Genomic DNA, 27710 nt, shown 5'->3' with positions numbered 1-27710 from the left:
GCACTGTTTAAGCACCGGCATCGTTTCAAAAGTACCAGTTTGGCACCGGTATCGGATAAAACCTAAACGATATCCATCCCTAGATAGGTTGGGCCATGAAGGATATACCCGACCCATCCTTTAAATCTGGGGAAAAGGGAGGACGCATTTGTCATCGTTGTCGAATTTGGACAGCCTTCATTGCGTCGCTGTGATGTAATTGGCCTACAAATGCAGTCTCCAAAGGATGCGGCCCCTGAATTTGGACATGGCTACCATACCTGAGACTGCTTCATCTTTGCCGTTTAACCGCAGCTGGCATCCTTGTAGATGCATTGGTGCCATCTTCTGTTTCAGTCACTCTTAAATCCTACTACTTATTCCTGCGTCTTTCAGGATCTTACAAAAGCTTCAAATATTGCGTTGACTATTAAATTAGTCATCGACAATTTTGAGAGTCGATGTAATCGTAACTAGTCGACTAATCGTGGCAGCCCTAATAGCGCGTCATCCAAACTACGCAGCAGATCCATGACGAACCTCGTGGTTTTTATTAACAAATGGATCACCTCAGAGGTACTTTCGACTGCAGTTTGGTGCACTTTTGGGCATCTTTTATTGTTAGGAAATAGATTGACTCACCGAGTGAGTTGTGAAAATGTGATGCGAAAATGCATTTATGTGAATTGCTCCAAAAAATTAAAAAATTGTGGAAAAAAAATGAGGATAAAATACTTTGTTTTTTAACCCTCAGCGATGTCACAGGAACCAAATAATTTGGACATCCATGCAGCCAATGACATCAGATTTGAAAGCAGGTATCCATCTTTTATATACAGTCTATGTGTTGGGGTAGAAAATGTAAATGCCGTGTGTTGTGGTAAAGTAAGAATGATCAAAGAGGAGACACACAATGACACATGCACATAAGTCAAAGGAAGCATGTTTTTTTTATAAAAGATTCACATATTGGTAATTAAAATAATAAAGTTCTTAATTATACCCGCTTTATCCCAAAAAAAAAAGTAGTTTCAGAAAAAAATAATAATAATAAATCATCAAATCAAACGTTACTTTCTCTGTAAATGATGTAACCAGCTTCAGTTTCATTGGACCACATTCTGATTATTCCGCCACAAAAATCACCAAATGACACTGTTACACAGGCAGAGGACACGCTAACCGTCAACAGTGGTTCTGAAAACTAAGCTAAGCCTAATGAATAAGTTAAACCGCCAATTAATTTATAGATTTAAATGTCAACAGTGCTAATACTTACACCAAACATTAACATGATTTCCAATATTCAGTGTAACGTCTCCGCTTGGTGTTGTAGTTTCAGAGCTGAAGCTCATTCTGACTCTGAGCTTAAACAGGACAGGAGTACCTGTTAGAGCGTTAAACACCCCGAGGTGAAGGCGGCAGCCACTGGGCTACGTGGCAAATGTGGCTTGGAAGAATAGTTAGAAAGGCCCACCCTCTGGTTCTTTGCTCCTTTGTTACACTGGGTGACTGATGTGGCCGTAACACTAACAGGCAGTCAAACTAGTTCCTGGTGAAGACAATCAGTCGGTCCAGTTTCCCTTCACCGGGCGTGGCAGCTGGATTATGTGCGCTGTTGTAATCACAGAAGAAAAGTAAAACGCCCTCCTGGTTTCGTCTCTCCTTGCTTCTCCTTCTCAGCTGAGGCACTTTTGGTGTGAGACTTGTCACAGCGTTGTTATAAAATTTAAAAAAAAAAAAAAACAAACCTTCCTCTGATCCAAACCTGCTTACATCCTCCGTTATGTTTTCACACTATATGTGAAAACATAAAGGCAGTCCAGTCCTCCTTTCCCTTCGTGTCTTCACGACCTCCCGCAGCTGCTGTAGTTTCAGCCGTGTGTCCTACGCCCTGCTGGGATTGGGGGAAGGCTTGCCTTCGTAGCCGTACAGGAAAGTGGCCGCGATGACTAAAACGGCCCCGAGGAAGAAAACACTGCAGGCAAGAGCAGAAAACTCATTGAGCTGAAAGAAAGAAAAGCGAAAAGGAAAAAACAGAGAAAAAAAATAGCGACTGCTTTCTTTACCTGGTTGGGTCAAAGTCCTGCAGCAAGAAGTACGATATCAGCGTTGACAGGATGATGGAGAGTGACGTAGCGAAGCCCTTGAGGATGTTGTCTGCGTACTTGATGACCGCTGCTATGACCAGACCACCCAGGGCCTGAAGAGAAAACAAACACGGAGACACAGATGGACAGAGGCATGACCTGTAGGGCCAACGGGGAGTCCGAGCCCCAGCTTTAAACAGTCTGTTAGCCCAGAAGTTCGACAATATACGCGACAGCACAGCGAGTGAAAGTTACCTGCAGTGCTACAACAGTCCAGGTGACCGTGTTGTATCCCTGAAACATTCCAGACTCCCTCACTCGCTCCCCATCATAGGCCATCATCCCGAGGAGCCCGAACACCAGGCCGAACATCCCTGAAACGCAGGGACGGAGCACTTCAGAGCGACATTCCCAACACTGCTGTTTTCTATTATTTAAGTAATATATCAAGAATATTTCCACTAAAATCAGGCCTAAATTAATGATTAAATTCTCGTTTTTGATCGTCTTTCTTGTTCCTGCTGCTGAGGCTCTGAGGTTTAACACAGGTGAAGATGCTGTAAGCTCAGTGGGAATCGCAGGAGACTCAGCACATACTCACACGTTCCAGGATAAAAATAAACTAGACAGGAACATTCATCTAACAGAAACATATCGGAGGGTAAAAAGCCCAGCTGGCTCCCCGAGCAAAGACCCGAGGAACCGCTGCACACATGGGAGCTTCCTGGTCCATTTATCACTTTTAAGCAACAGCATCTCAGATCATTGTTCTTCTGGCCTCCACTTTATTTTTCATACTTTTTACTGCGCTGGACTGCGTTTCAAGAACATATACAGGCTGTATATATCAGTTCACAACTGATTTGCCTGGTGATAGATACCAACCCAGCTGGATGTTGCGGACCCACACGCTCTGTTTGCTCTCTTTCAAGATCTTCTCAAAGTAGACACCAGCGAAGCCGCTGGAGAAGCACGCCACCAGCACTGCGGCGAGGCCGACGAACTGGGAGCCAGCAGACGGGGCCTCCTTCTCGGAGGCAGAGTCAGAGGGCCACTGCAAGCACAAACCGGAGAGCCTTAAATTTTAACAGGTGAAAAAAACTCTTTCGAACTTTCTTCTCCCCACATGTACGATTAGGAAGTTAAATCGTAACCCAACAAACATTTCAAGGAATGATTATCCACCTCAAAATGTGGCGAAACAGTCCAAAGTGTGCTTTGTGTGTTTCGAGTTCCTGTAGCACAGCAGCTTTTAGGTTTTAGTTTTTAAAAGACTGACAGGCCAGCGTCAGAGATGCTCAGAGGCCAATTTGACAGAACCAGACCAAATCTCACCCCCAGCTCTCTGGCTCTAAACGTGACTGCAGAGAGAAACGTCCGTCTTGGAAGCAGAAACAAGCTTCTTTATTGGTTCAATACTGAAGTACACTTTATCCAGGTTCACCCGTTTAAAGGTCACAGTTACTTTGACTAGCAGGTGGGTCCTGGCTCATGACTTACACCTCTCATCCACATTCAGTCACCCAAGCTTCCAAACAGGAGCCAATGCGTAACACCGCTATGGCCTCCTCCATCATTTAGATACAGTCTATGATAACTGCGTGGAGCAGACTTCTCTTCTCTTGCACATCTCCTGCTGAATAAAAGTACATGCTGCAAAAATAATAAGTGCTACACAATCCAGTGTGTCACAGGGTTCGACGTGATGATGTCCAGAGAAAACAAACAAACCTGGGCTGTGTATTTTACATCCAATGAAACATCCAGCGGATACAACGTGCGCCTTCCAGAGAAACTCGTATGTACTTAGTAAACTGGAACTTTGTGTAATGATTATCATTCACAGTGAAGTCTCACTGAATCCCTCATGCCGGGTACCTAATATTCAGACACGGCATCGTCACAGCTTTGCTGCGTTGTGAAAAAGCTGCAGAGCGAGACTTCTTGTGTGATGTGCTGCAGTAAGCAGGAAAACACAGGCATTAATGCACAAAAAAGATGATGCTGAGCTTTGAATGTGCAAAGGAAGAAATCTCACACTTTCATCTTTGGATAAATAAAGATTCAGGACAAAGTGAAGCTATTGTTTGGTATATTCCTCCAACATCAGCACCATCAGCTCCGCAACAAACCTCGCTGGGTGAAAAGTAACAGCACCAGCTTGGAAACGAGCAGCGAAACAGAAGCGGGGTTTCTCTGCAGACTCTGTTTTCTGTGTGTTTGTAGGGTCTGAGATGGAAACAGAACAGTTGCTCTTTAGCATCATATCTGATGTGAGTGCGAGCCTTCGTGGAGTGCCGCTGATAAGCCACGGTCACTCCTGCACGTACCTTGGACAAACAGATCCGTTCACGGCTAAATATTTCTCAGAATAAGTGTAAAGCCAACTGATTGCCATTTTCTTTGTTTAGCCAAGGAGGAGGAGGTGATATGAAAACAGTCATTCCTCCTCTGACACATCATTCATCAGCAGCCAACATTTACTCAGTCTTCTAGTACAAGCCTCATTATTTATTTGGCCTTTAAATATCAGAACAAATAAAACAAAAAACAAAAAAACAGCACACTCAGTGAGTAAATGCTCAGCAGACAAAGGGGACTAAAGTGTCAGCTGCGTGCACACACTGCTTTTTTCCAGTCTCTCTCTGAGCTGAGTGAACATAAGTAAAGTAGCTTACTGTGATTTGAATACACAAATCCATTTTACTTCCTGAATGTCTTTTTGTCAGCCTCAAAACATCTCTGAGCTCGCCTCCTTCAGCCTTAGAGGTGCATTTTCATTCCTGTGTTTTATGTCTGACTATCTCTACACATTTAGCTTTTTTAAGACAGCAAATAAAAGCTGATTGTCTCAAGAAATGGTGAAACAGTGATTCGAGATGCACGGCACCTGCACGAGGGCCACGCCAGCCATGAGAATCAGCAGCGAGAGCCACTGGTACACGCCCAGCCTGCGGCCCAGCATGGACACCGAGAACAGGGCCGTGGTCAGGATCTTCAGCTGGTACGTCACCTGATGGAGACAAAGGAACAAGCGATCAATCCTCCGGTCGTCACGGCGGTCATGAGGCCCGCAGATTAACCTGCCGTGCTGCTTACCTGGTAGGTGGCTGCGTCCAGGTTGGAGAGGGCGACATACAGCAGGTTGTTCTGCAGTGTGTAGATCCCTGAGGGGATCGCCAGCTTCAGTGTTTCTACGGGTTTGTGAATGATTTCCTGACGGAGGACGCTGTTGAGAGCGCGCATGCTGTAACCTGCAGCATGGAAAGAAGACACAAACCACACATATAGATTACAAATTCTAACCAAGCTTGGAGCTTTAGAGTGAAATCAAAGTACGCAAAGATGACTGAGCGCTTCGGTGCCTCTTGAGGATTCCCCGTCACAGTTTTTAATATTCAGAAAGTAAAAAGAGAAGTGGTCTCTCTGGCCCAAGCTGTGGCCCGTCGCAAGAAACACACCGCCTGACGAGCTCCTGTTAGTCCAGGCTCAGAAATCCAGCTTTACAGCCAGAACCAGGAACTTGGATTTTAAATAAAACAACCAAGACATAATTGCAGTGCCGACTTTTAGCTTTAAAGTCACAGCCATCACCAAATCCTGCGTCTCCTTCCTTGAGATGTTCCGTGAGCCCGGCACGGCAGCTATCTTTACTTTCTTCTGCCTCCAGTTTAGTGTTTAATAGCTGAAAAGCTTGAAGTGACATCAGCTGACTGCCCTGGCGGTTAAGACCATCACATTTCTTTGCTGTGAGAACCTCTCGGGCTGCTTTTGCAGCATACTCAGGCTCTTAAGACAGTTTTGTTTTGCAGCATTTGGCTGAATCTGAATTCATCCTGCTGCTTCTATCAGCAGTCACATCATCAATAAGTGTGAGTGGGCTGGTTCCGGTGACTAAGACCCGGACGTACGCGCCCAGGTCATAATGCTGCTTCCACTGCGGTTGACAGACAATGTGCTATTTGTTCAGATCCTGAGTCGTTTTTCTCCTCCTCCATATTTTTCTCTTCCCGTCATTCAAGTTCAAGTTAATGAACGTCTGTTTCCTGAGCACATGTTAATAATTAATGTTAATGATAATAATTCAATAACAGAACCGGTTAAGTGGCTCAGACTTTTACTGGTCACTGAAAAAAAAAATATCACAAAAACAACAATGATATACTTTGAGGGAACACGCCTCACCTGGCAATGAAACGGTTTCAGGCAGTCGTCCAATTACTTCTGAGTAGGGCTGCCAGGATTAGTCGACTAGTCACGATTACGTCGACTATCAAAATCGTCGACGACTAATTTAATAGTCGACGTGTCGTTTGAAGCTTTGTAAGATCCCAAAAGACGCAGGAATAAATAGTAGGATTTAAGAGTGTAATAACGGACTGAAACAGAAGATGGCAGCACTACATGTACAAGGATGCCAGCTGCCGTTAAACCTCGAAGAAGAAGAAGAAGAAGCCGTGTCCCAGAATTCATAGCGCGGCCCAGCTCAGTTTCCAACAATGGCGGTAGCTAGTTAGTTTTAATACTACTCTTATTATTCTTTTAACGTTTAACGTGTTTTCAGGCGAGAATGTAGCTGTGTAAACTTCAAATATCTGTTCAGTTTATCAAGACGCCACATATTTTCAAAAGCGCTCCGACGTTTTCGGAGACGTCTGTTACCCACCAGCTCGATAGCGAGCCGGGGGCAAGGCTAACTAGAGCTGGTGAGAACACCGGACTCTGGGCAAATCATTTTCAAACCCACCGCTGTCTTTCGCTACTCAGGTTAAACATGATATACAAGTCACTTAGATAACTTAATGTTATTATTTGGCTTTTTTCAGTATTTTATTTGTTCCTGAGTAAATCGGCTGAGTTTATTGAACTCCAGGGAAACAATCTGCATATTTCATTAAAATTTAATTACCATCTTGTCTTTATTTTTAGTTAGCACATACCTTAAACACTTCAAGCTATAAGCTAGTGATAGTTATATACGAGCAGATGCATGCTGGTGCAATAAACTGTCTGGTTTTTTTACGTACAATGGATGCATGATCTGATTAGTTGACTAATCACAAAAATAATCGGTGACTAGTCGACTATCAAAATAATCGTTTGTGGCAGCCCTACTTCCGAGCCTCTGAAAACAGACTGTGTCTAAAAACATCTGTATTTGCTGATCAGTGAATGAAGTACTTTTCAGTTTTCAGAAAAAAAGACTGCTATTAGCCAAAAACGAATTCTGAGCCTCACTGATCCAGAAAACCCACCAACTGTAGTTTCAGCACGTCAGGAACAGTCCACCAAACCTGACTGCAAATCCTCAGGCTGCACGCACACTGACACATTTCCAATTTAAAGCAGGACTCTCAGTCTCAGTCGTGTTAAAAAGACTCTGTCTGAAATAAGAGGCCTGTAAACGAGTATCACGTGACCATCTGTGCACACGAGATGTTTGAAACTCTGCAAAGAGACAAAGATCAACAGCACGTGTGAGGCAGTCACGACAGAAAACCCAGACACAAAGCAAATACGGCACCGGAGCGAAGCAAGGCACAGGGAAACGAAGACCCACGGGTGGAAGATAAAATAACAAGACACGACAGCCCAGCTAGAGGGTTGTTTTTTGTTTTGTTTTTTTGGACTAATGATATCCAATCAGGAAGCTCACATGGACGTGCGAATCCCTGTTTTCTGTAGTTTTAGTGAAAGTTCTCAGAATTCATCCTGATTACCTCAGAAACAGAACCTCTCAGGTAATCGGGAAAAAATGACCTCTGATGAAGAAAACATCAGTAAACTCTGAACAGGTGAAGTTATTAACAAACACAGAACTGAAGCTGAAATAAGATAAAAATCACTTTAGTCACAAGCATTCACAGTGCTGGTCCTGGATCACTGGATCAGTTTGAACTGCCTTCCTGCTGCAGGAGCTGCTCAGCCACAAGCATATTTAACATTTAAATCATCTTTCATGTTCTGGGATTAAACAACAAGCCCAGCATGATTTGTGCTTTACAGATCAAAGAAGCCAGACCTCAGACGGCACCGTGATGGTTCCTGCTCACATCCAGCTGGACTTGTTTGAGCATTTATAACACGTCACTGTGGCCTAAAGTTTATCACACATGACAGGACCGGTGCCGGGAGCTGTGTACACGGACTCACTGTGCTCCTTGAAGACCAGCAGGACGCAGGTGAGGATCTTCATGACCTCGGCGACCACCACCGCTGATGAGGCCAGGTACCGCGGGCCCTCGGCCTGCAGGGTGCGGGAGTAACGCATGGTGAGCACCAGGGAGGTGGTCTGGAACACCAGCACACCCAGTGAGAGGTACTTGAGCCGGGGAGAAGCCATGGCCACGTTTCGGCGAGCAGCTGGAGACTGAAGATGAGCAGAGGAGAACAGAGCCGGGGGGTGCAAGAACAGGAGCAGGTGTTTTACTCCGAGGCGGTGGGAAATGCCGACGGTTGGTCTCACCTTTCGGTCCGCTCACCAGTAACTTTGCAGACGCTCAGTTCGGTCTTGCGCTGTCCGCTCTCTGCGGCTCCTCACACGGACAGATGGACACGGTGCTGGCGGATCACCACAGCTGTCAAAACAGCAGCTCAGGTCCTGGCGTCCATTGACCCGCACCGGATATCAACCGCCCGTTAACTTTTCAGCACGCTCGCACCGACCAATGCATCACGACCCGCCATCCCGCTTAAAACGTCCACCAGAGGAAAGAGTAAATTGCACGGGGAAGAAAACTCCAGCCAGGTGAAGATAAGATCCCGGACGACTTCCGCGTTAGCAACTCTTCTTCGTGTTCTCGTCGTTTTCGGGTTCGTGTGAGACTCTGCCTCCTGCTGGGCTGACACGGAACAGCACCTCGGCAGGATAAACGGGAGAAAACTCCAAACAGAAAATATCTGACTTTATTATTATTATTATTATTATGCATTTAAACGATTTGCATTTTCAGTAAAGGTTTTAAACTTCTGAAGTTAATGAGATGGAACATTTTTCTCAATGCCTGACCATTTATAGTGCATTTCAGGGTCGCGGAGGTGGGCTGGAGCCTATCCCAGCTGCCATAGGGTGAGAGGCCAGGTACATCCTGGACAGGCTACCAATGAAATAAACTACAGTATATACATAGAAACACACTGAGGCATGTAATAGAATTTAATCTGTCTCCTTGGAAGGATTCTTACATTAGTAGGAAGCAAAAAGACTCCTGACAGTAATGTATCTCCTGGACGAGATTTGGTGCGTGTCTGTGTGTTTAAGTGTGGTAGGGTATGAGTTAGTGTGTGTGTCTGTAAGCCATAAAGGAACATGCAGAAAGCGAGTGCATTTCACATAACCTCCCGACTGCACGTCTGGACTGACATGCAGTTGGTCTGAGGAAGCCAGAGAACCCACACAGACATGCAAATGCCACACGGAGAGACAGACGTATAACACAGAGGAAAAGAAATACACACTTAATATCTTACAAGTTTTACTGTGACCTACAGACGTCCACAGACCTCTGCAGGCTCTCTAAATCTGTCTTTACACCAGTGATTATGTCACCACCACTGAGATCTTCTTATTTAAAAGCCTATTCTTGGTTTGCATTCAGCAGAGAAATGTTGGAAGTTACAAAGTCCCAGGATTCACTCATCTGTCCCAAAGGTTCGCACTGAATTCAGGTTTGCAGCGCCTTCCTCGAATAATCTGCAGTCAACTAAAACTTCAGGAATGTAAGGTGATTATAGATGACTTGGATGCAGTAACTTCAGGCCGTGTTAATATTTCTTTTGTTTAAGGTATTCATCCTTTATTGACAGTGCAGCTTACACATTTTGATTGTTTCTGTGTTTTATTTTCATATCTTGTACTTGTTGCATGGATTTGTGCATAAAGTCTTTTTGTTCTTCCTGGTTATATAAAATTCAAAATGCTGTATTTTGTGTTTATTATCTGATGTTTGGGGCCCTGTTTATGAGCATTTCACAAATGCCTCATTTACATGCAATCGTGTTTTCAATCGATCTGTGTAACTGTAAAAAGCAAAAGTATTATAACTTAATTATCTGTAGGCATTGCATGTCCACTTCCCTGCCTTTGACCTGCAGAGCAGTACCCAGAGACACTGCTGTAGTTTCAAATGCAGATTTAAAGGACAGAAATGACTCAGTTTGGCTTCTTTGGTGTATTTATGTAGTGATGCAACAGTACATAAATACATGTGAATTATATGAAAATACTCTATCCAAATCCCAGGCACTGTTCAAACCTTTGTGCTTTATTGGCAGTACAACGTCTGCACTGTGCGTCTGAGGAGGGATTAAAGAGCATCCATGTGTGCATAAAGAAAAGCACTGTATACACGTGGCTTTAAGTGCTCAGTAGGAGCAGAAATGTGTTATATGAATAGCATCCATTTACCGCTTACCAAGAGGATTCATGCAGATGAAGCCTGAATCGATTAGGACAAAACAATAAAGCCTCTGACTCAAGTTTAACCTTCAGAAATGGCAGATTTACCAGGCAGAGCGAAAAACACGATGCTACATCTACCAGGTCAAACATGGAGGCCCTAAAAAAAAAATCCACCTGCAAATGACACACCTGTAAAAACCTGCCGAGACACGAAGATGCTCCAGGACAAGACAGCACGTGCACTCGTGTGTGGAGATCTTGGCTTTATTTCAGTAAAGCATTCGTTCGATCATTTGTTTTGTTTTTTTAATCCAACAGATTTGATCAGTTTTAGTTCTACAACACACAAACACGGTAACAACTACTTCATATTGCAGGTATATTACGGGCTATTTGGTTAACAGAGAAGAGTACAGTAAACTTAAAAAAAACATTTTATATACAGAATATAGACATGACCTCATAACCTTGCATATGCACTGGAGCTGCTGTGATTCATACAAAAAAAAGTTATCTGATGCCTGAGCGCCCCTACATTCGTACAAACGTGGATTTGGGGAGTTTTCAGGCTGGGTCTACAAATACAACTCTGCAGAAAGGTGCAGCTTTTGTGTGTCTGACTTTTCAAACAAGAACAACAAATGACAAGTTTGGACACAGGTTTCATATTTTTGGCTGAATAAAACAAAATTTGGTATGTGAGATTTTTCTGAACGCTGAACGATTGTCCTTTTTTGTTTTAAACACAGCAGCCACATAAAAGCTCAACATCGACCTTAAGAAAGAAGACAAGTGACTTTCTCCTTCTACGCACGATTTACGACCGTTAGAGGTGCGGAGACGCAATGATTGTAGCTATGGTTATATAACTTTGGAAGAGACGCTATTTATAACAGAGGCACTTTAAAGACGTGGCGATTTGCCTCGGCAAGATTCAGAATTATACAGGAAGTGTGCACCGTATTCATATAAAAACAAAACAAAAGACATGCTAAGCTCAGATATAACGAGCAGAAGATGCTCGGAGTGTCTGTACATTTTCATATACAACATACTGAATCTGGTGACAAACTAATGTACGCTTTTCAGTATTAATTACTCAAATACAGCTGTACCACCTGCAGAGAGACAACCGCACACTCTCATTACACCACCCGAGGACTGCAGCGATAGCGTGCAGGTGGAGCTCCATTTTCTGACCTTTTGAAGTGTGCAGGCAGATATTTGATGTTTAGCAGATGTTACTTTCATCAAACCTCTGAAATACTTTGAAAACTTTCACATGACAAGCGCAGACCCATGCAGCACCGCCCAGCAGGCCTCGCCGTGCGTTTGCTACATGCACTTGTTGTTTTTTCTGATCGTACAGCAGCCTCTCAGTGCCGCTCCCCTTTAACCCAGCGAAAGCACGAATGCAACAAACGTGGTTTTCCTTTGAGAGTAAAAATATCCACTGAATATGACCCATCGTATTAAAGTGAATGGTTTCAATGAGGTGTTAGTACTGGCAGGTTTATTACACTGAACAGAGACGGACGATCTCAATGCAGGAAGTGCCCAGTCTTTTCTCGCCGGTCTTTTTTTAATCCCGCACCAGCTGGTCAGAAGCTCCTCGATGATCAGTTTATGTGTTTGGTGCCAAAACATGAAAAGTCTTGATCCAGCCAGCAGAGAGCAAAGGCTGCCTCACTGGACTTAGAAGAACTCGATCAGAGAAAAACTCCAAAAGACTTTTACTCAAAAATGTTTAAGAAACTATACACAGTCTTCTGAAGTACAAAGAGAAGATAACATAAGAGGTGATTGATTATTATAGAAGAATAAGGGATTAAAGACAGACGTGAGAACGTACTGATTGTGTTACTATGAGTACACAGAAGCCCCAAAGTCAGTCGGTTTCTGCTTTCTTCCTCTTCCGCCTACGCAAACACCTGCATGTTTCCGAGCTGAGGCTGCTGAGACGCTTGCGGCATCTGCTGCGACTGCGGCTGCAGCTGCACCTGCTCTGGAATGTGTGTGTGGTGTGATGACGGCAGTGTGTGGTGGGAGTTCCCCAGAGGGGTGGGGCTGGTGGTGACGTCGGACCAGTCCGAGTTGGAGTGCGGGGAAGAGGAGGACCAGGGGTCGGGGGATTCCGGCGAGGGGGTGAGATACGGGTGCTCGCTGGGCGGGTGGGCAGAGTGGCTGGGCGTGGTGCCCTCCGAGCCCGCTGTGGTGTAGCTGTGCTGCGATGGAGGCGTTGGGTATTTATCCACCGGGCTCTGCATGGTCGGGTATGAGGGCAGAGCCCGAGACTGGCCCTCGATCCCTGCGTGGCCTCCGTGGCCGACAGTGTGTGGGTGCTGCAGGGTGTGAGGGAGCCCGTGAGCCATGGCCATCTGATCAGAGATCTGGTATATCATCCCCGGGGTGCAGTGGAGGTGCCCCGGAGCCTGCTGGGAGTGACTCTGAGTCTGGTTCTGACCCTGGGACTGCGTGACTTGCACCTGCCCCTGCTGAGGCTGCTTCAGCATGGTCTGGCCTGCTCCGGGAGTCATCATCTGGAAGGTGACGATGGGTGGCAGCTGCTCCCTGGTCACGGTGACGTTCATGGGGGTCAGCCCGACGCTGCAACCCTGGCCGTGGTGCTGGGCCATGCCGGGGTGGGATCCCGGAATCTGATGAGGAACCAGGCTGAACATGGGGCTGTATCCGTGTTTGTTCATGCTCACCCAGGTCTGCTGCTGTCCCAACATGTGGCTGACAGGGGGCAGCATCTGTCTGGAGGTGGGGCTGCTCAGCAGGGGCGGGGAGTTTGCCGTGGTGGAGACGGCAGTGGAAACGTCGCCTGCGTAGGAGTGAGGAGACTCCAAGGAGTCGACGGGCGACATGGTGACGGAGCTCTCTGGAAGGCCTCCTGCTGCCTTCACGCCATTGGTGCTTCCTGCTGCCGTGCCTCCTCCATTTCCTGCTCCCACCCCAGCACTTACAGCTGCCCCATCTCCTCCTGCAGGCTTCTTCCTTCTCTTAGCCTTCATGTCTTTCATTTCTTTGGGCCCTCCACCAACACCTCCTACTTTTGTGCCCCCGCCCCTCCTGCTCTTCTTCCCCTGTGGTCCAGGGCGCATGCCAATGTAGCCTGCTCCATTTGCTCCACACATAACAGATGAGTTTCCTCCTCCACCCATGTGATTAGGCCCATTGTGGGGACTGTGAACCAGATTGTACTGATCCAGGAGACGGACGATGTCGTGGTGCATGCGTTCTTGAGCCGTATCGCGGGGAAGCCGATCCAGATGATCAGTGATGTCGCGGTTGGAGTAGTGGTCGAGGAGAACCTGTGCCGCCTCGAAGCTGCCTTCCCGGGCTGCAAGAAACAACGGGGTCTCCTCCTGAAAGAAGCAAAGGGAGCGGTAAGCACAGCGTAAGGAGCTCCTATTTTAATACGAACAAACAGGAAAAGCAGGACCAGATCCACAGTTTGTTTACACGGTCAGTTTAACCCATACAGGGTGTGTCCCACAGCCGACACAACAAACACGGAGCAGCTTTTGAAATCTTTGACAGATATTAGGGAGAAAATATGTTTCTGCAAATAAAGTCTGATATTTTTTCTTTACAGCTCTATTTCATAACTGTCCTTGTGTTTGTTGTGATTTATAATCAGCACATGAAAACAAAACATCTCACCTTATTGTCTTGCATGTCACGATTGGCTCCGTTCTTTAAAAGCACAAGTGTGGCCTCCACATTATTGACTGCAGCTGCCCAGTGCAGAGCAGATTTACCTAAAATGATGGGAAGATGAGAGAAGAACCAGAGCCGCATTAGCTAGAAAACTATTATTACTGCTAAAATTACAGCTAATAATGTAAACGCAGCAAGTCCCTGTGTTGGGATATGCTTGTCCTGCTAACATACTACATTAAAACTCACATCCTTTAATGAATTTATTCACACATTAAATACGAAAAGCTTCAGACAAAGAAGAGGATTAGTTTTCTGACCGTGGTCGTCCACAGCGTTGATGTCAGCGTGGCAGTGGATCAGCTCTTCCACCATGCCCTCCACAGCCAGCCTGGCCGCCAGGATCAGTGGAGTTGTGCCATCATTCATTCTGGCGTCCAGCTCCGTTGCACGGTTACGGATTAGAATCTGAAAGGGTGCAAAGACACAGTGAACAAAACGCGACTGGCCGTCACACTGATCTGCACCAGATCGCAGAGGCGTCTCACCTGAAAGACTCCCTGAGCGTCAGCCGCCACAGCAGCGTGCAGCGGTGTCCTCCCCATGTTGTCGTGGGCATTTGGATCTGCTCCGGCGTCCAGCAGCCTCTTAGCGGCGTCGGCCCTGGCGTAGCGGGCAGCCAGGTGAAGAGCGGTTTCTCCGGTACGATCGGTCTGAGCAATCAAAGACGCGCCCTGAGAGATCAGGTCCGAGATGACGCTCGGTCCCGGTTCATCTCCGCTCTCTTCCTCCTCTTCTCCATGCAGGCTGCAGTCCGGGGCGGCACTGCGCAGCGATGCCAGCATCAGCGGCGTGAAGCCGTCTGAAAGAGTGAAGATTCATTAGCGAGACAGATTTTTGAAAAATTATCAAATCTAAAGGTTTTTGTCCCCCTACCGGGTCCCTTCACATTAACGTCCAGACAATCAGTGTCCAGGTCGGCCTGAGGAGGAGTGAGGCTGATGTCAGCAGCTTTGCGATGCTGCAGGGTCCACTCTCTTCGATCTACACCTCCGTCCAGAGCGATGGGCAGCAAGGGCTTGTCTTCAGTCTATAAAAAGCAACAGATCTCAGAGTGAAACTCACAATGACCAAAGCCTTTCCGTATGCGCCAAACGTCTTTATTGTTCACTTACTCTCGGTTTCTTGGATGGAGCCTCGTCTTCCAGCCATCTCTGACTCTGACTTCCATCAATCATGCTTCCATCAGTCTTAAAATTCCTGATATAGAAACAAAAGCAGCTTTGAAGACAATGACTCTCATCCTGCTTGTATCTGTGTCATACTCTATGGTCCCCTGAAAGCTCATTGCGGTCATTTCAACAACAACCTTCTTGCATTACAGCATATATTTCACCTGAGCACACTCAACCTCTCCACCTTGTTTTACGCACACGGTGTTCATTTGTACGTGAACTCACTTCATATCAAAATCATCCTGTCCAACAGGCTCTCTCCTCTTGTCATTTGTAGCAGCCATGAAGCCGTCAGGCAGCCACAGGACGCCGTGTTTGTGTTTCCTTTTGGCTGCTAGCATCCCGAGCACCAGGATGAGCAGAATAACAACCACTGCCACTCCAATCAGAAACATCAGTGGTGGAGGTGGAGGTGGAGGTGGGGAAGAAATGCCTGAATGGTACAAAGACAAGTGTAAATACAGAGGTTTTAGTTTGAAAATGGATATAAAGCACTTATATTCCATTCATTTCTGAATGACAGATTTACTTACTGTCAACAGACACTAGAGGGTAAGGGAGGTCAGCCTTGATGTGGGCTGCTGCAATGAAGGAAGCGACTTCTTCTGTGCTTGAAAAACAGTGAGAGGGGCTCTGGGAACATTTGCGGTTATCTATTTCCAGGTGCACCTCGGAGCTGTGCAATTAAAAGTGAAATTCAGTCGCCGGTAAGCAAGAAATTTGTGATTCATTTGGCAAAGAAATGCACAGACAAGAAATTACGCGTCTGTCGTATCCTTACCCAATAACCTCCTTGTGCAGCTCCCGCTTGCTTCTCTGGGCATGTTGTCCCAGTCCCTTTGGTGCTCCGAAGTACGGCAGAACCATTGGTTCGTTGTTTTCGTTCAGCTTCACCTGAACGTTGGTGTGCAGCAGAGCTCCTAGGTAGCGCAAGAAGCCCCTCAGGTCTCCCAGCAGCTCCTTAGGCTGCAGGCGGACCACGAGAACCAGTGTGCCGCCTGCAAAATTGGCAGGAATGTCAGAACAGTCCAGGCCGTCCCAACTGCAAGCCTCCGTATTGCAGCTCGGGTCGCAGATTTTATTACCATAGTGGTCCGCGCAGTACCGGTCGTACCTTACATAGAAATCACAATCAAGAACAAGAGGTAAGGATTTGATTTTAAACACATGTTTACAGAAGAGTCAAGGGGAGAGTCACATACTTGCAGGAGGAGTTTGAGGTTATTTGGCACTCAAAGCTGTCAAAGAGGCAGCCGGGGTTGTCACACTCCTTATCGCAGCGCCCGTTCTTAAAGAGATCCCAGCAGGGAACAGAGGCCTTGCAGTTTGTCCACGGCTCCCTCTGAAGCGAGCAGTCCCCTCCGTCCCACCGACATTCATGGTTGTTACACAGATCGTCACAAACGTTGTCTCCTGCTTGCCTTTCACAGTCTTCGTACGGACAACTCCGGGGCGTCGGCGTAATCTGTCTGTTCTCGCAGTATCGTCCGGAAAAGTAGAGCGGGCAGTGGCAGCTCAACTGGAACGGGTATGCCTGGTCTTTCACGCAGGTTCCTCCATTTTGGCAGGGCAACGGACATCTCACCTCGCAGTGTGGCCCGCTGAAGCCCGACCTGCACTGACAATACAGATGGCCGGACGCTATCTTCACACACTGCCCGCCATTCTGGCATCCTTGTTTTGCACAGTCCTGCATTTCCCCACAGTCCAACCCGGTATAGCCCTATAAAACACAACATGCTGTTTAGGTGTGATAGTAAGGCAGTAGATATTACTTTATCAGGCAAACTTTTACAACAAGCATTTAGTTTCTCCTACAAGACTGTTGCTACTCTACTGTACCTGAGCCATGGTGTGGCCCTCTGAAGCAAGCATGAGAACAGACAGGGAGCAAGAGGTTAGTGCAGAGAAAAAGCACGCACTGACGTTCAGGCAGAAGAACGACAAACAGCCAACCTGCTGTTATGCTACACGCCACAGATGTGACAGTTGCCGTGGCCGTAGCTACACGGCAGCATAATCAAAGACAATCATTAACATTTATATGTTTTTATAGGCTTTTTTTTTTTTAGGACAAACTCATGGAGGAGTGTTTAAGGAATAAGAATGAAACCAGTAGTTATTAAAAGCTGATGAGCACAACGGGCAAATAACAAGAGCTGCAAAGGCCGTATGAGGGATAAAGAGGAGATCGCTTACATTAGAAAACAGCCAGCTTTAAAGAGAACTTACACGAGGACAAGAACAGCTGTAGCCGTGCACCGAGCTCATGTTCATAGAGCAGACGCCTCCGTTGCGGCACGGACTGGACAGACAGAGATCCACCATGGATTCACAATGACGACCTGAGGAAACAAACACATTTCGTCCCCTTTTTAAAAAAAACAGCAAAAATTACTTGTGGTGCTGTTGTGTTGTTTTCAGAGGTTAATGTGAAAATACCCGTGTAACCAAGGCGACAGCGGCACTGGTAGTTATCGACCAACTGGATGCAGTCAAGGCTGCCGTGACTGTGGCAGGGTCGAGTCTTGCATTCGTTCAGATCCCCCTCGCAGTGGTCACCAGTGAACCCCGCCGGGCAGTTGCACTTGTAACCGCCCACACCGTCTTCACATTGTCCTCCATTCTTACAGAGAGGCTCCAGAGAGCCAGGCTTGGGGGCACAGTCATCCACGTTAAATTCACACTGGAGTCCTACGACATACAGAACAGACAGCATTTAATTTGCACTCAGTTTTATTTTTAGATCCAACAAAAGAAACTTTTTTTGAAAAGTACAACATCCAATCAACATTTCCTTTCCCACGTCAAGAACAACTAAAGAAGCAGGAAAGGTTATCCTCAAACATTAGCATCACTTTCTGTCCATACTTTAAGTTTAAAGCTTCCTCAGCTGTTAAACTAATCTCCTATTATGTGCACGTACCGTGTGTTCCAGGTGGGCAAGCGCACTTAAAGTGATTGATGAGGTTGATGCATGTTCCTCCGTTTAGACAGGGCTTTGAGTGGCATTCGTCCACATCATACTCGCAGTTCACCCCCTGGTAGCCTGGTTTACACTGGGACAATGAAACAAAACACAGAGGTTAGCTCAGTTGTTTGCATATAGAACCTAAACATAAAACCTGCCAACACATGCACACATATCAAGCTGAGAGTGCACTTACTATGCATTCATACGTTCCCTGATAGTCCTTGCATGTAGCACCGTTGCGACAAGGGTTTGACTGACACTCGTCGACCATGTCTTCACAGTAGCTGCCTGTGTATCCTGGCTGGCAGTGGCACTTGTGGGCATTTCCCACATTCTCACACCGGCCAGCATTCTTGCATACATTCTCCAACTGCAGACCTGCAGCCAAACACATATGATGAGTTTACCGTGTACAGAGGCAGCCTACTACAGTGATTAAACTGTAAGCAGGAAGGTAACAAAATCCTCGGGCTACATTTAGTATTTTAAATTTTCCTTGCAATAATATAAACAGTAGGTCATTATCACTCTTGATATCTCTGCCAAAAAAATACTTCCTCACCTTTCCTGGCGGCAAAATCCTGGCACGACTGGTTGGGCACATCACAGTAACGTCCATACCATCCAGGCTGACAGTGGCAGGTCCAGGAAGTTGCTGTCTGTGAGCAGGAGCCACCATTATGGCAGCGCACCTGGCTGCACAGGTTCACATAGTTCTGCATACAAAAAGAAGGTTTTGAAAACATTTCATAAAAACAAACCAGCACAACTCACAGCCCCTTCGATGACATCGACTGTTTAAAACAAGACAGCAAATATGAGAGATCTGAGTGCACGAGGCCGCCTGTCGTGGCTCTACAGAAAGCAATGAAGCAGCCTCCAAGTAGATGCACCAATGGTATCAATTTGAAGCTCATAAGTAGCTTCGTTCTCAAGTTATCACATTCACAAACTTGGTGTCAACGCTGCACCCCAGCGGGGTAATGACAACACCCCATTAGCCTTTTAAAATGTGTCAACTCTCCTTGTACCTACAAAGGAATTACAGAATTATGCAGACCCACACTGCACACTTACCTGGCAGTTCTGTCCACTGTATGCCATGGGACAGGTGCAGCGGTAGGTACCCAGACCGTCAGTGCAAGTGCCTCCGTTCTTGCAGGGCTGAGAGTCGCACTCGTTCTTCTCATACTCGCAGAATTCACCGTAAAAACCCGGATGACAACGGCAGGTAAATTTACCGATGTCATCAATGCAAGACCCGTTATTGAGGCACGAGCTGGACGGAGGAAGAAAAAGAAAACAGGGCTTTAGGCGGGGAAAGTCTTTAAAATCTACTGATGCAGAAATATGTATGTATTCGTACTCAGGTCGCACATATTGGGAGACAGCATCTCTCGTGTCGACAGGGCGCTTACCTTTCAGTACACTCGGGGATGTTGTTTTCACACAGTATGCCGTTAAAGCCGGGTCGGCACTTGCATACAAAGCTGTTGACGTAATCCTCGCAGGAGGCGCCGTTTCTGCAGGGATGGCTGGCACACTCGTTAATCTCAACGTCACAGCGCTTTCCCTCAAAACCTGGGCGACAGTCACAGACGAAACTCCCGACTTCATCCCTACAAGAGCCTCCATTCAGACACGGGTCTGCAGAACACAGACGAGAGGAGGAACAGGCTCACTAAACCAGTTACTGAATAAACAAGCACACATCTGAGCACGGCTCAAACTGTATGAGCACCTTTGGTTTTTATGAGCTATTATTAAATAACCGCTGATGGTTATTTATTTTAAACGTCATTAAATTAAATAAAAGACTGGTGGAAGTTACGATGATATTGGATCCAAAGACAATAAAGTGACCAAATTAAACTCACTCGGTGAGCAGTCGTCAATGTTTATCTGGCAGTTGTGTCCACTGTAGCCAGACAGACAGTTACACATGTAGCTCCCCAGGCTGTTTATGCACCAACCGCTGTTTCTGCAAGGGTTGTTCTTGCACTCGTTTACATCATCATTGCAAAGCGCACCTACGCAAGTGTGGACAAAAACACAAAAAGCAAAAACAATTGGAATGTAGTTCTAATATTACGGCTGACAGCCATCATCAAGCACACACACAAATGCATGCCGACGAACACATACCTTCCCAACCGCTAGGACATCGACAGGTGAAAGAGGTGTAATCTGGAGTTGGATGGCACACACCTCCCCTTTTACATGGATGGGAGGCACAGGGAACTTGTTCCACCTCACAGTGTTTACCTATTTTCACAGAGATTTGTAATAATCAAAACATGCATATGGAAATATTCTCCAAAGTGATATCTAGACAGCAGCTTAAAATTGTGACATTACAAGCGAGTAAATGTGCCATCACTGACCTGTGAACGGCAGACTACATTGACAGGTGTAGCCGTTGTCTAGATCTAAACAGACGCCTTGGTTCAGACACGGGCCAGATGCACATTCATCAATGTTCTTCTCACAGTTAATACCTGATCAAAGAGGAGTCAACAATAACGTGTCAGACTTGATGTTTCGCTGATATCGGCAAAGTTTCTCAACAGAAACAGAGTCTGCTGAAACTGGAAATTTCTCTGAGCACAGGCATTTGACACAGGCACGAAAATGAACCTCTGCACTGTGCATCAATTCAGAAAGGACTGGAGATTTTTAAAATACTTCTTATATAAAACGAAAGATCGCGGTGGCGTTTACCTCCAAAGCCAAGTTTGCACTGACAGGTGTAGCCGTTGTGTCGATCCACACAGGAGCCACCATTCAGACATGGGTTTGACTGACACTCATTCTTCTCCAGCTCACAGTGCTGTCCTTCCCAGCCAGCCTGACACTCACAGCGGTACCTTCACACAAAGTAAAGATGTCACAGTAACAGCATTAGCTCCTGCATATATATATGTGAAGAGATGTTACATTTAAAAATGCTGACAAGCTGGAAAAAACAATGCCTGCATATCTATCTGAAGTAAGTGCAAATTATCAGTAGTGAGAAAATTAATTGGATGAAATTCCCACGATAATAAAAATGACTGTATCTTATCCCAATAATGTAAAACACAAAACACCAGTATAGACATAACTTACCCGTGTTGCTGTTCGACACAGTGACCGTGCTGACAAGGCTGATGAGCACAATGGTCTTTACCAGAGAGGCACAGAGGGCCGTGGGTGCCGGGTGGGCAAAGGCAGTGGAACCCGTTGATTTTGTCTTGGCAGGTTCCCCCGCTCAAACATGGATTTGACATGCACTCATTAATGTTGTCTTCACAGTTTAATCCTGTTAGAGAACAAGTTAAAGGTAATTAGTAGCATCAAAAGGGCACGTGATGATTTCAGGCCACTTTATTCTGCCTCAGCTTTGAGGCCTTTTATACATGTTCATGAGGCAAAAACGTACCTGAATATCCCGGGGTGCAAACACATTTGTACTTGTTGATGCCATCCTGGCACTTTCCATGAACGCAGGGGTTGCTGGCACAATCGTCCTCATTGATCTCACAGTTCACACCTGAGCAGAAAGTACACAAAGACAAATTCATGTCGTGTAACAACAGTCGGGTTTAAGAGTTTATCCTTTCACTAGAATATATAAAAGTGGCACAATAAAATAATCTGATGATTAATGCGAGTAAGGAGTTGCATTAGAGGAAAAGTCGATGAGCAGCTGTTATAAAATCTACGATCTTTGAACCAGCTGGCTGTTGTGACTTAGCCTGAGACCAGTTTTGGGACGTCCGGCACACCCAGAAGACTTCATGTTCTGTGGGGCAGCCTTTGATCACAAGTATATATGGATTTTAAAAAGCTAAACTGCTATCAGGTAAGTTTGTTTATCGTCCTTTTACTTGTGGTCTCTATATGCCCCTCACACTGTCTCTTCCGTGAAGCTCTTCTTCACCACAGTCACCGACTGCTTGCACGTAGAGGACAGACAAATTTTAAAACTAACTTGGACAATGCAATCATTTTGCTCTTCACAGATACTGTACTGGTCAGTACCAAAAACCTTGTTCCTTCCATTCAAATGCAGATAGACAGAATGTCAGTTACCACCAGAGGGGGTAAGAGACCAAAGAAAAAAAGGAATTTAGCAATATGTGAGAAAATATGACCACATATATATATATATATATATATATATATATATATATATATATATATATACATAAAAATAAATAAAACTAGACCACAGGAGTGCTTTAAAGTGTGACATCAGTGATTAGCATTAGAGCAATGATGATTAAATGTGAACAGAGCGAAGGAGAACAAAATAACATAAACACTTTGAGAAGAGGGGAAGTGACAGAATGAAGCCTGAATGCAAGACTTCAGTACCAAGCCTTGGGGTGGTAAAAACACAATGAAGATCTTACTAATCCAGAAAGCAACGTTGGTTTAACCGCCTGACCGAGACTTGTGACTGCTACACTGAAGAGTACTGTAGACTTCAAACTACACGAGAGACTCTAGATGTGAGGGACCGGGATCTTTTCATTCAATTTAAACAAGTCACCAGAAGACTCAATTACACGACGTTGGACTTAAACAGCATTTGTGAAATTGATTATTTAGAAATGCTCAGAAGCACAGTTAGAGCTCATTTATACTTCTAAAAATGCTGTATGAGGAATGAGAACTAAAACTGTTCAGTGTGAACGGCTACTGCTGCAACTACAACTGCCATTAAGAGACTAACAACTATTTTAACCGTTCTAATGATTACATTCCTTTGTACTTTGGTGACCACACTATCGTGTTTCAGAATGACTTTTCATCACACTTCATTTTCTCTCAAGCTTTTCTCAATGAATAACGTCACAGTGTTTGTTCCACATATCACATGACACAATTTCTATCACATTGCACCATTAAATGAGATTCTGGAGAATCTTTGCAGCACACTCAGTACTGACCTGTGGTTCCAGGTAGACAGCGACAACTGTAGGTGTTAACGAGGTCAATGCATCGTCCTTGGTTCTGACAAGGGTTGCTGTGGCACTCGTTGAGCTGGATATTACAGATGGAGCCGGTGTATCCAGGATTGCACTTACAGGTGTAGGTGGCAATACCATCCTGACACACACCGTAGTGGCATGGATCTGGCTCGCAGTCATTGATGTTCTCCTCACACAGCAGACCGGTGAAGCCTGGGTAGAGGGGAATTTCTTACTCTCTCAACTGACTTTCAGCGACTACTTTCTGGGTCAAAAACATGTTGCAATTTCCGTTTACCTTCAGCACATTCACAATCGTATCCGTTAGGTCGGTCGATGCATTTGGCTCCATTTAAACAGGGCGTGCTGGAACACTCGTCTATGTCTATTTGACACATGTCCCCACTGAAGCCTAGAAACATAACAAACAAAATTAATATATTGATAAGATTCATTATAGATTTAGTTTTTAAAAACAGGTTCAGTCGGCAGAAATGAGTCAGGGGAATGCACTAACACAGCTGAAGGTGTACCAACCTGCTGGGCACTCGCAGATAAAGCCGCTGACCTGATCGAGACATTTGCCTCTGTTCAGGCAGGGCGAGCTCATACACTCATCCACCTCGAGCTGACAATGATTCCCCTCATATCCTGCACAAGTACACAGAAACAACTATACAATTTCGCAACAACAAAAACACTGAAGGTCATGGGTCAAGGACACAGAGCAAACTTTAAGTGGATGACACTGCTGTTATTTACTTTAAGTTTTGTGGTTAAATGCAAAATGACCCGTTTCTGACTATAAAACAGAATTTTCACGTGTGTCAATTTTCACATTTTGCTGTGTTAAAATATAACATTATTTTAAAAAATTACAAGAAATTTACCAGGCATGCAAATGCAGGTGTACTCTCCGATACGATCCAGACAAGTGCCGTCATTCTCGCAAGGGTTTGACGCGCACTCGTTTATGTCTTGTTCACAGCGTGGGCCCGCGTAGCCTCGAACACAGTTACAGGTGAAGGAACCATCAGTGTTCACACACTGCCCACCGTGCTCACAGGGGTTGGTGCCTGCTGGTAAACAGCAGAGGTATATAAATAACAGCAGAGAACAGAGGCTGACAGAGATTAAAGCTTATTTGCTGAGAAGACTCACCTATGCTGCACTCATCTCTGTCGTTGTTGCAGGTGGGCCCAATATATCCAGGTGGACAGTTACAGTTGAACATACCAGTAATGGGATTGGTGTCACACTGAGAGCCCTCTCTGCAGGGATTACTGATGCAGGCATCATCAAGATGGCAGAGCAGACCTGAGGGGAACATTACATCAAATCGAATGAGTGAAAAAAATAAAAGACTTTAATGCAAACTATGGTGAGACAAAATGTCCCTGGAGAGTCTCCTGCACATGGTTATATACCCGTTTCAGAGAAAAACAAAGTCAATGCAAATTTGCTACTTGGGGGAGGCTTACCTTGCTCTAACGCCAAAACCGTGCTGACTAATCAGCAGGGTGAAAATGCAAAAACATATTCTATGGTATAATTAGACTGTTTTACAGAGTAACAGCTCAGTTTCATTTCCGTGTGAAATATTCTTTAACAACAACAGAGGCATCATGTGCTTAGAAAAACATCAGTTAAGGTTAGACGTGTTCCACAGAAAGCAGCATTTCTCTGAAGTACCAAAGAAAGGGTCAAGGACATCTATAGTTTCAGTACGAACTCATGGCACCATTATTTACACTAGAGTTAACGTTGTACAGGGTTTCGTATGAACGCCCACCTGTCTTTCCGTGAGGACACACGCAGATGAAGGATGCAACACGGTCTATGCATGTGGAGCCTTGGCTGCATGCAGCTGTTGCACAGTCATCAATGTTTTCAGAGCAGTCAGGTCCACTCCAACCATTGACGCATACACAGACGTAGCCGCCAGGCAGGTTGCTGCAGGTACCTCCGTTCTGACAGGTGTTTGGCTGCAGCCGGCACTCATCCACGTCCTCTGTGCAGTGCTGACCTGTGAGGGGGGGATTTAAAACGAACAGGTTAATCCTTTGCCTGCCACGTTACAACATGCTGAGCTTCTGACAGAGAACCAAAATACATAATTTTTCCTCATAGAGGGACTCAAATGTTGTAATTTTGAATCATTAAAGCACCATCGTTGCTACAAAACTCAGACAAGCCCTAGAAAGCTGCTGCCTGCATATTCACTTTGTAAACACAAGTGCTGTGGATGCCACGCAAAGGTGTTAGGAGAGTTAGCAGTCCTCAGAAGTGTGTAGAAAACAATCAAACATAGCCAAAATGTCAAAGAAATGTTTTTAAACAGTTCAAACAGTCTGCTATGGATGGAGAGGTGACGTTCCAGACTTCAGGTCATCTTCAACCACAGATAAGAGTGGCACATATGGAAAATGTTAGTCACACATAAATAACTGCACATGAAAGTGCCTTACCAGTCCACTCTGGAGGACACTGACAGTTGTAGGTATTGACCCCATCCATACAGGTTCCTCCATTGGCACACTGGTGATTGGGGCAGTCGTCGATGTTGTTCTCACAGTTAGTGCCATTGAAACCTGACGTACATGAAATAAATACATTTGATTATTAGTGGTTTTAATGAAGTGTTGATTTGGGAAGACAGTGAAGCATAATGCTCTAGTATGCCGTCCTCTAACAACGTCTGGTGCTATATAAACATCACGTGTGTGTATTTGTTGTATGTATCCGCTAACTGTAGCACTCTGACAGTGCTGCGTGTCAGATATGACAGAGCCAACAACATCAGACTATTTGCACCCAAAACACCATAGTGTAACAATTCAGAAACACTAACCTACTTTCATTTATACATAAATAACAGCTGTGGTAGCACTTTTTTTTTTTATGATTTTATTTCATGCTTCTTCTTTTTTTAAATTTCGGAAACTGAAATCCTACCGGGAAGGCAGTGGCATGAGTAGGTCATGTCCAAGTTAAGCTGACAGGTGCCTCCGTTCAGGCACGGTGAAGGCGAGCAGGGGTAGTACGAGCTTTCACAATGTCGACCCGTATACCCAGGAGTGCATAAACACCTGCATCAAAGGCAGAGCAGGTAACATCTTAACATCATTTTCACAAATTTAAGCAGAAATTAGAGCGACATCATTTTGATCAGCGTTTCCTGTTGACGGTGAGCATTTTTGAATTTGGTATCAAAAACTAGGCTCTTACTTGTAGGAGCCGTGGGTGTTGACACACCGGCCTGCGTTCTGGCACAGGGAAGGCGTGTCTTCACATTCATCTGTGTCATTGAGGCAGCTAGGACCTTTGTAACCAGGAGGACAGGAACACGTGTATTTGCCGCTGGAGAGAGCGCTGCACTTTCCATCGTTGGCACATGGACTAGAGAGACAGCTGTCCTTGTACTCACAGCGTGCTCCTGAAAGATGCAAAAGTGCACAAAGAGCGGAAATTTAGTGGTCACTGATCAAGAAACGCAGCCTAAAAATCAGAAGAAAAGCAGCGTGCAAACTTTCCACGTTCTATGTTTAGTAACTAAGGTTCAGAATTTTATTGATATCGTTTGATTTCTTGAATATAAAAATAAATCACTGATAGAGGATTTGGGGGTGTCGGGACTAACTTGTGTTGACATGTATTTTGGTTTGTACTTCTGGAGTAAAAAGAAAAAAGGAATTGAGAGTTAGATCTAATCATATATTTCACAGCAAAGTGTGACAGGTGGAATGTATAATGAAAAAATAATAACACATCTGTATTTGTGTGAGCAAAGATATAATGAATATAATTAAGGAAGCGTTGAAGTGGAAATGTGTAATAAATCTGTTGTTTTTCTTGAAACGAAGCATGATGTTGGATGTTCATGAATGCAGCATGGATGAACAACTAACATTTAGCTCTTTGGATCTCACTTCCTATTCAGCACAGCGGAGCTATGAAACTCATGACTCTCAGAGGGTGGTGACGTGATTAGAGATTATTAATATCTTTCAGAGACCCAAAAGTTATAACTGGTTATAACAGTCATACGGGCTGTTTAAAAATGCATCAGGCTCTTGAAAGAGCAGAGACGATCAAACGGGAGCTTACCTGCCCATCCTACTGGGCACTCACACTTGTACTCGTCAAGCGACAGCAGCGTACAGTGACCTTGGTTCTCACAGGGGTTGTGTGGGTAACACGTGGAGTTCTGGGTAGTTTGGCAGTGCGGTCCAGTAAAACCAAGAGGGCAGGAACAGGTGGCACTACCCGGTACAGGCACACCAAGTGACATGGTCACAGTGCAATTCCCGCCATTCTGGCAGAAGCCGGGTTGACAGGGATCCCTGTGCTGGCAGTACTCCCCCAGAAAGCCGGGAGCACACCTGGACACACATCAAAACACAAATC

At 45.4% G+C, this 27710-nt stretch overlaps 2 protein-coding genes across 5 annotated transcripts in view; both read right to left on the bottom strand.

Moving 5' to 3' along the window:
• Positions 1 to 910: 910 nt before the first annotated feature.
• slc35a3a (solute carrier family 35 member A3a) lies at positions 911 to 8890 on the bottom strand. Of its 3 annotated transcripts, none has more exons than XM_085449527.1 (8): positions 8536 to 8890; positions 8223 to 8439; positions 5169 to 5323; positions 4960 to 5082; positions 2955 to 3123; positions 2325 to 2443; positions 2049 to 2182; positions 911 to 1957 (listed from the first exon to the last, which is right to left on the bottom strand). In XM_085449527.1, the coding sequence occupies exons 2-8, from the start codon at positions 8410 to 8412 to the stop codon at positions 1867 to 1869; spliced, it is 981 nt and encodes a 326-aa protein (XP_085305653.1). In that variant the 5' UTR covers positions 8413 to 8439; positions 8536 to 8890; the 3' UTR covers positions 911 to 1866. The 3 variants fall into 3 exon arrangements, with proteins under 3 accessions (XP_085305653.1, XP_085305654.1, XP_085305652.1); XM_085449528.1 differs by having other exon boundaries at positions 8552 to 8890; XM_085449526.1 differs by having other exon boundaries at positions 8223 to 8890.
• Positions 8891 to 10713: 1823 nt separating this feature from the next.
• Positions 10714 to 27710, bottom strand: part of notch2 (notch receptor 2) — a 40593-nt gene continuing 23596 nt past the window's right edge. The window contains exons 3-35 of one of the 2 annotated variants that reach the window (XM_085449524.1): positions 27411 to 27685; positions 26532 to 26739; positions 26259 to 26392; positions 25772 to 25894; positions 25096 to 25329; positions 24465 to 24620; positions 24194 to 24382; positions 23841 to 23954; positions 23602 to 23715; positions 23283 to 23516; positions 21767 to 21877; positions 21454 to 21646; positions 21067 to 21212; positions 20730 to 20843; positions 20491 to 20610; positions 20223 to 20375; positions 19764 to 19992; positions 19423 to 19624; positions 18908 to 19061; positions 18539 to 18723; positions 18298 to 18430; positions 17814 to 18065; positions 17604 to 17716; positions 16574 to 17094; positions 16153 to 16485; positions 15905 to 16047; positions 15597 to 15804; positions 15312 to 15396; positions 15073 to 15226; positions 14685 to 14998; positions 14457 to 14604; positions 14140 to 14237; positions 10714 to 13841 (exon numbers count right to left, since the gene is read on the bottom strand). In XM_085449524.1, coding sequence (XP_085305650.1) covers positions 12390 to 13841; positions 14140 to 14237; positions 14457 to 14604; positions 14685 to 14998; positions 15073 to 15226; positions 15312 to 15396; positions 15597 to 15804; positions 15905 to 16047; positions 16153 to 16485; positions 16574 to 17094; positions 17604 to 17716; positions 17814 to 18065; positions 18298 to 18430; positions 18539 to 18723; positions 18908 to 19061; positions 19423 to 19624; positions 19764 to 19992; positions 20223 to 20375; positions 20491 to 20610; positions 20730 to 20843; positions 21067 to 21212; positions 21454 to 21646; positions 21767 to 21877; positions 23283 to 23516; positions 23602 to 23715; positions 23841 to 23954; positions 24194 to 24382; positions 24465 to 24620; positions 25096 to 25329; positions 25772 to 25894; positions 26259 to 26392; positions 26532 to 26739; positions 27411 to 27685 — 7342 coding nt within the window. In that variant the 3' untranslated portion in view covers positions 10714 to 12389. The remainder of the gene's footprint in view (positions 13842 to 14139; positions 14238 to 14456; positions 14605 to 14684; positions 14999 to 15072; positions 15227 to 15311; positions 15397 to 15596; positions 15805 to 15904; positions 16048 to 16152; positions 16486 to 16573; positions 17095 to 17603; positions 17717 to 17813; positions 18066 to 18297; positions 18431 to 18538; positions 18724 to 18907; positions 19062 to 19422; positions 19625 to 19763; positions 19993 to 20222; positions 20376 to 20490; positions 20611 to 20729; positions 20844 to 21066; positions 21213 to 21453; positions 21647 to 21766; positions 21878 to 23282; positions 23517 to 23601; positions 23716 to 23840; positions 23955 to 24193; positions 24383 to 24464; positions 24621 to 25095; positions 25330 to 25771; positions 25895 to 26258; positions 26393 to 26531; positions 26740 to 27410; positions 27686 to 27710) is intronic. The other variant, XM_085449525.1, reaches the window with a different exon arrangement.

Source organism: Copadichromis virginalis, linkage group LG23 (assembly GCF_057382275.1).
Source record: "Copadichromis virginalis isolate Kocher_CV1m ecotype Utaka linkage group LG23, C_Virginalis_male_GT1.1, whole genome shotgun sequence".
NCBI lineage: Eukaryota > Metazoa > Chordata > Actinopteri > Cichliformes > Cichlidae > Copadichromis > Copadichromis virginalis.
This window is presented reverse-complemented; position numbering and strand designations above follow the sequence as displayed.

Bases quoted from the DNA above. Each gene is read 5' to 3' on its own strand.
- slc35a3a (XM_085449526.1), bottom strand. From the start codon at position 8,412: ATGGCTTCTCCCCGGCTCAAGTACCTCTCACTGGGTGTGCTGGTGTTC. The intron at 3,124-4,959 runs GTGCCGTGCATC...TTGTGCTTGCAG, and splicing joins CTGGCGTGGCCCTCGTGCAG to TGGCCCTCTGACTCTGCCTC. The intron at 2,444-2,954 runs GTTGGTATCTAT...CCTGCGTTTCAG, and splicing joins GGTCCGCAACATCCAGCTGG to GGATGTTCGGCCTGGTGTTC.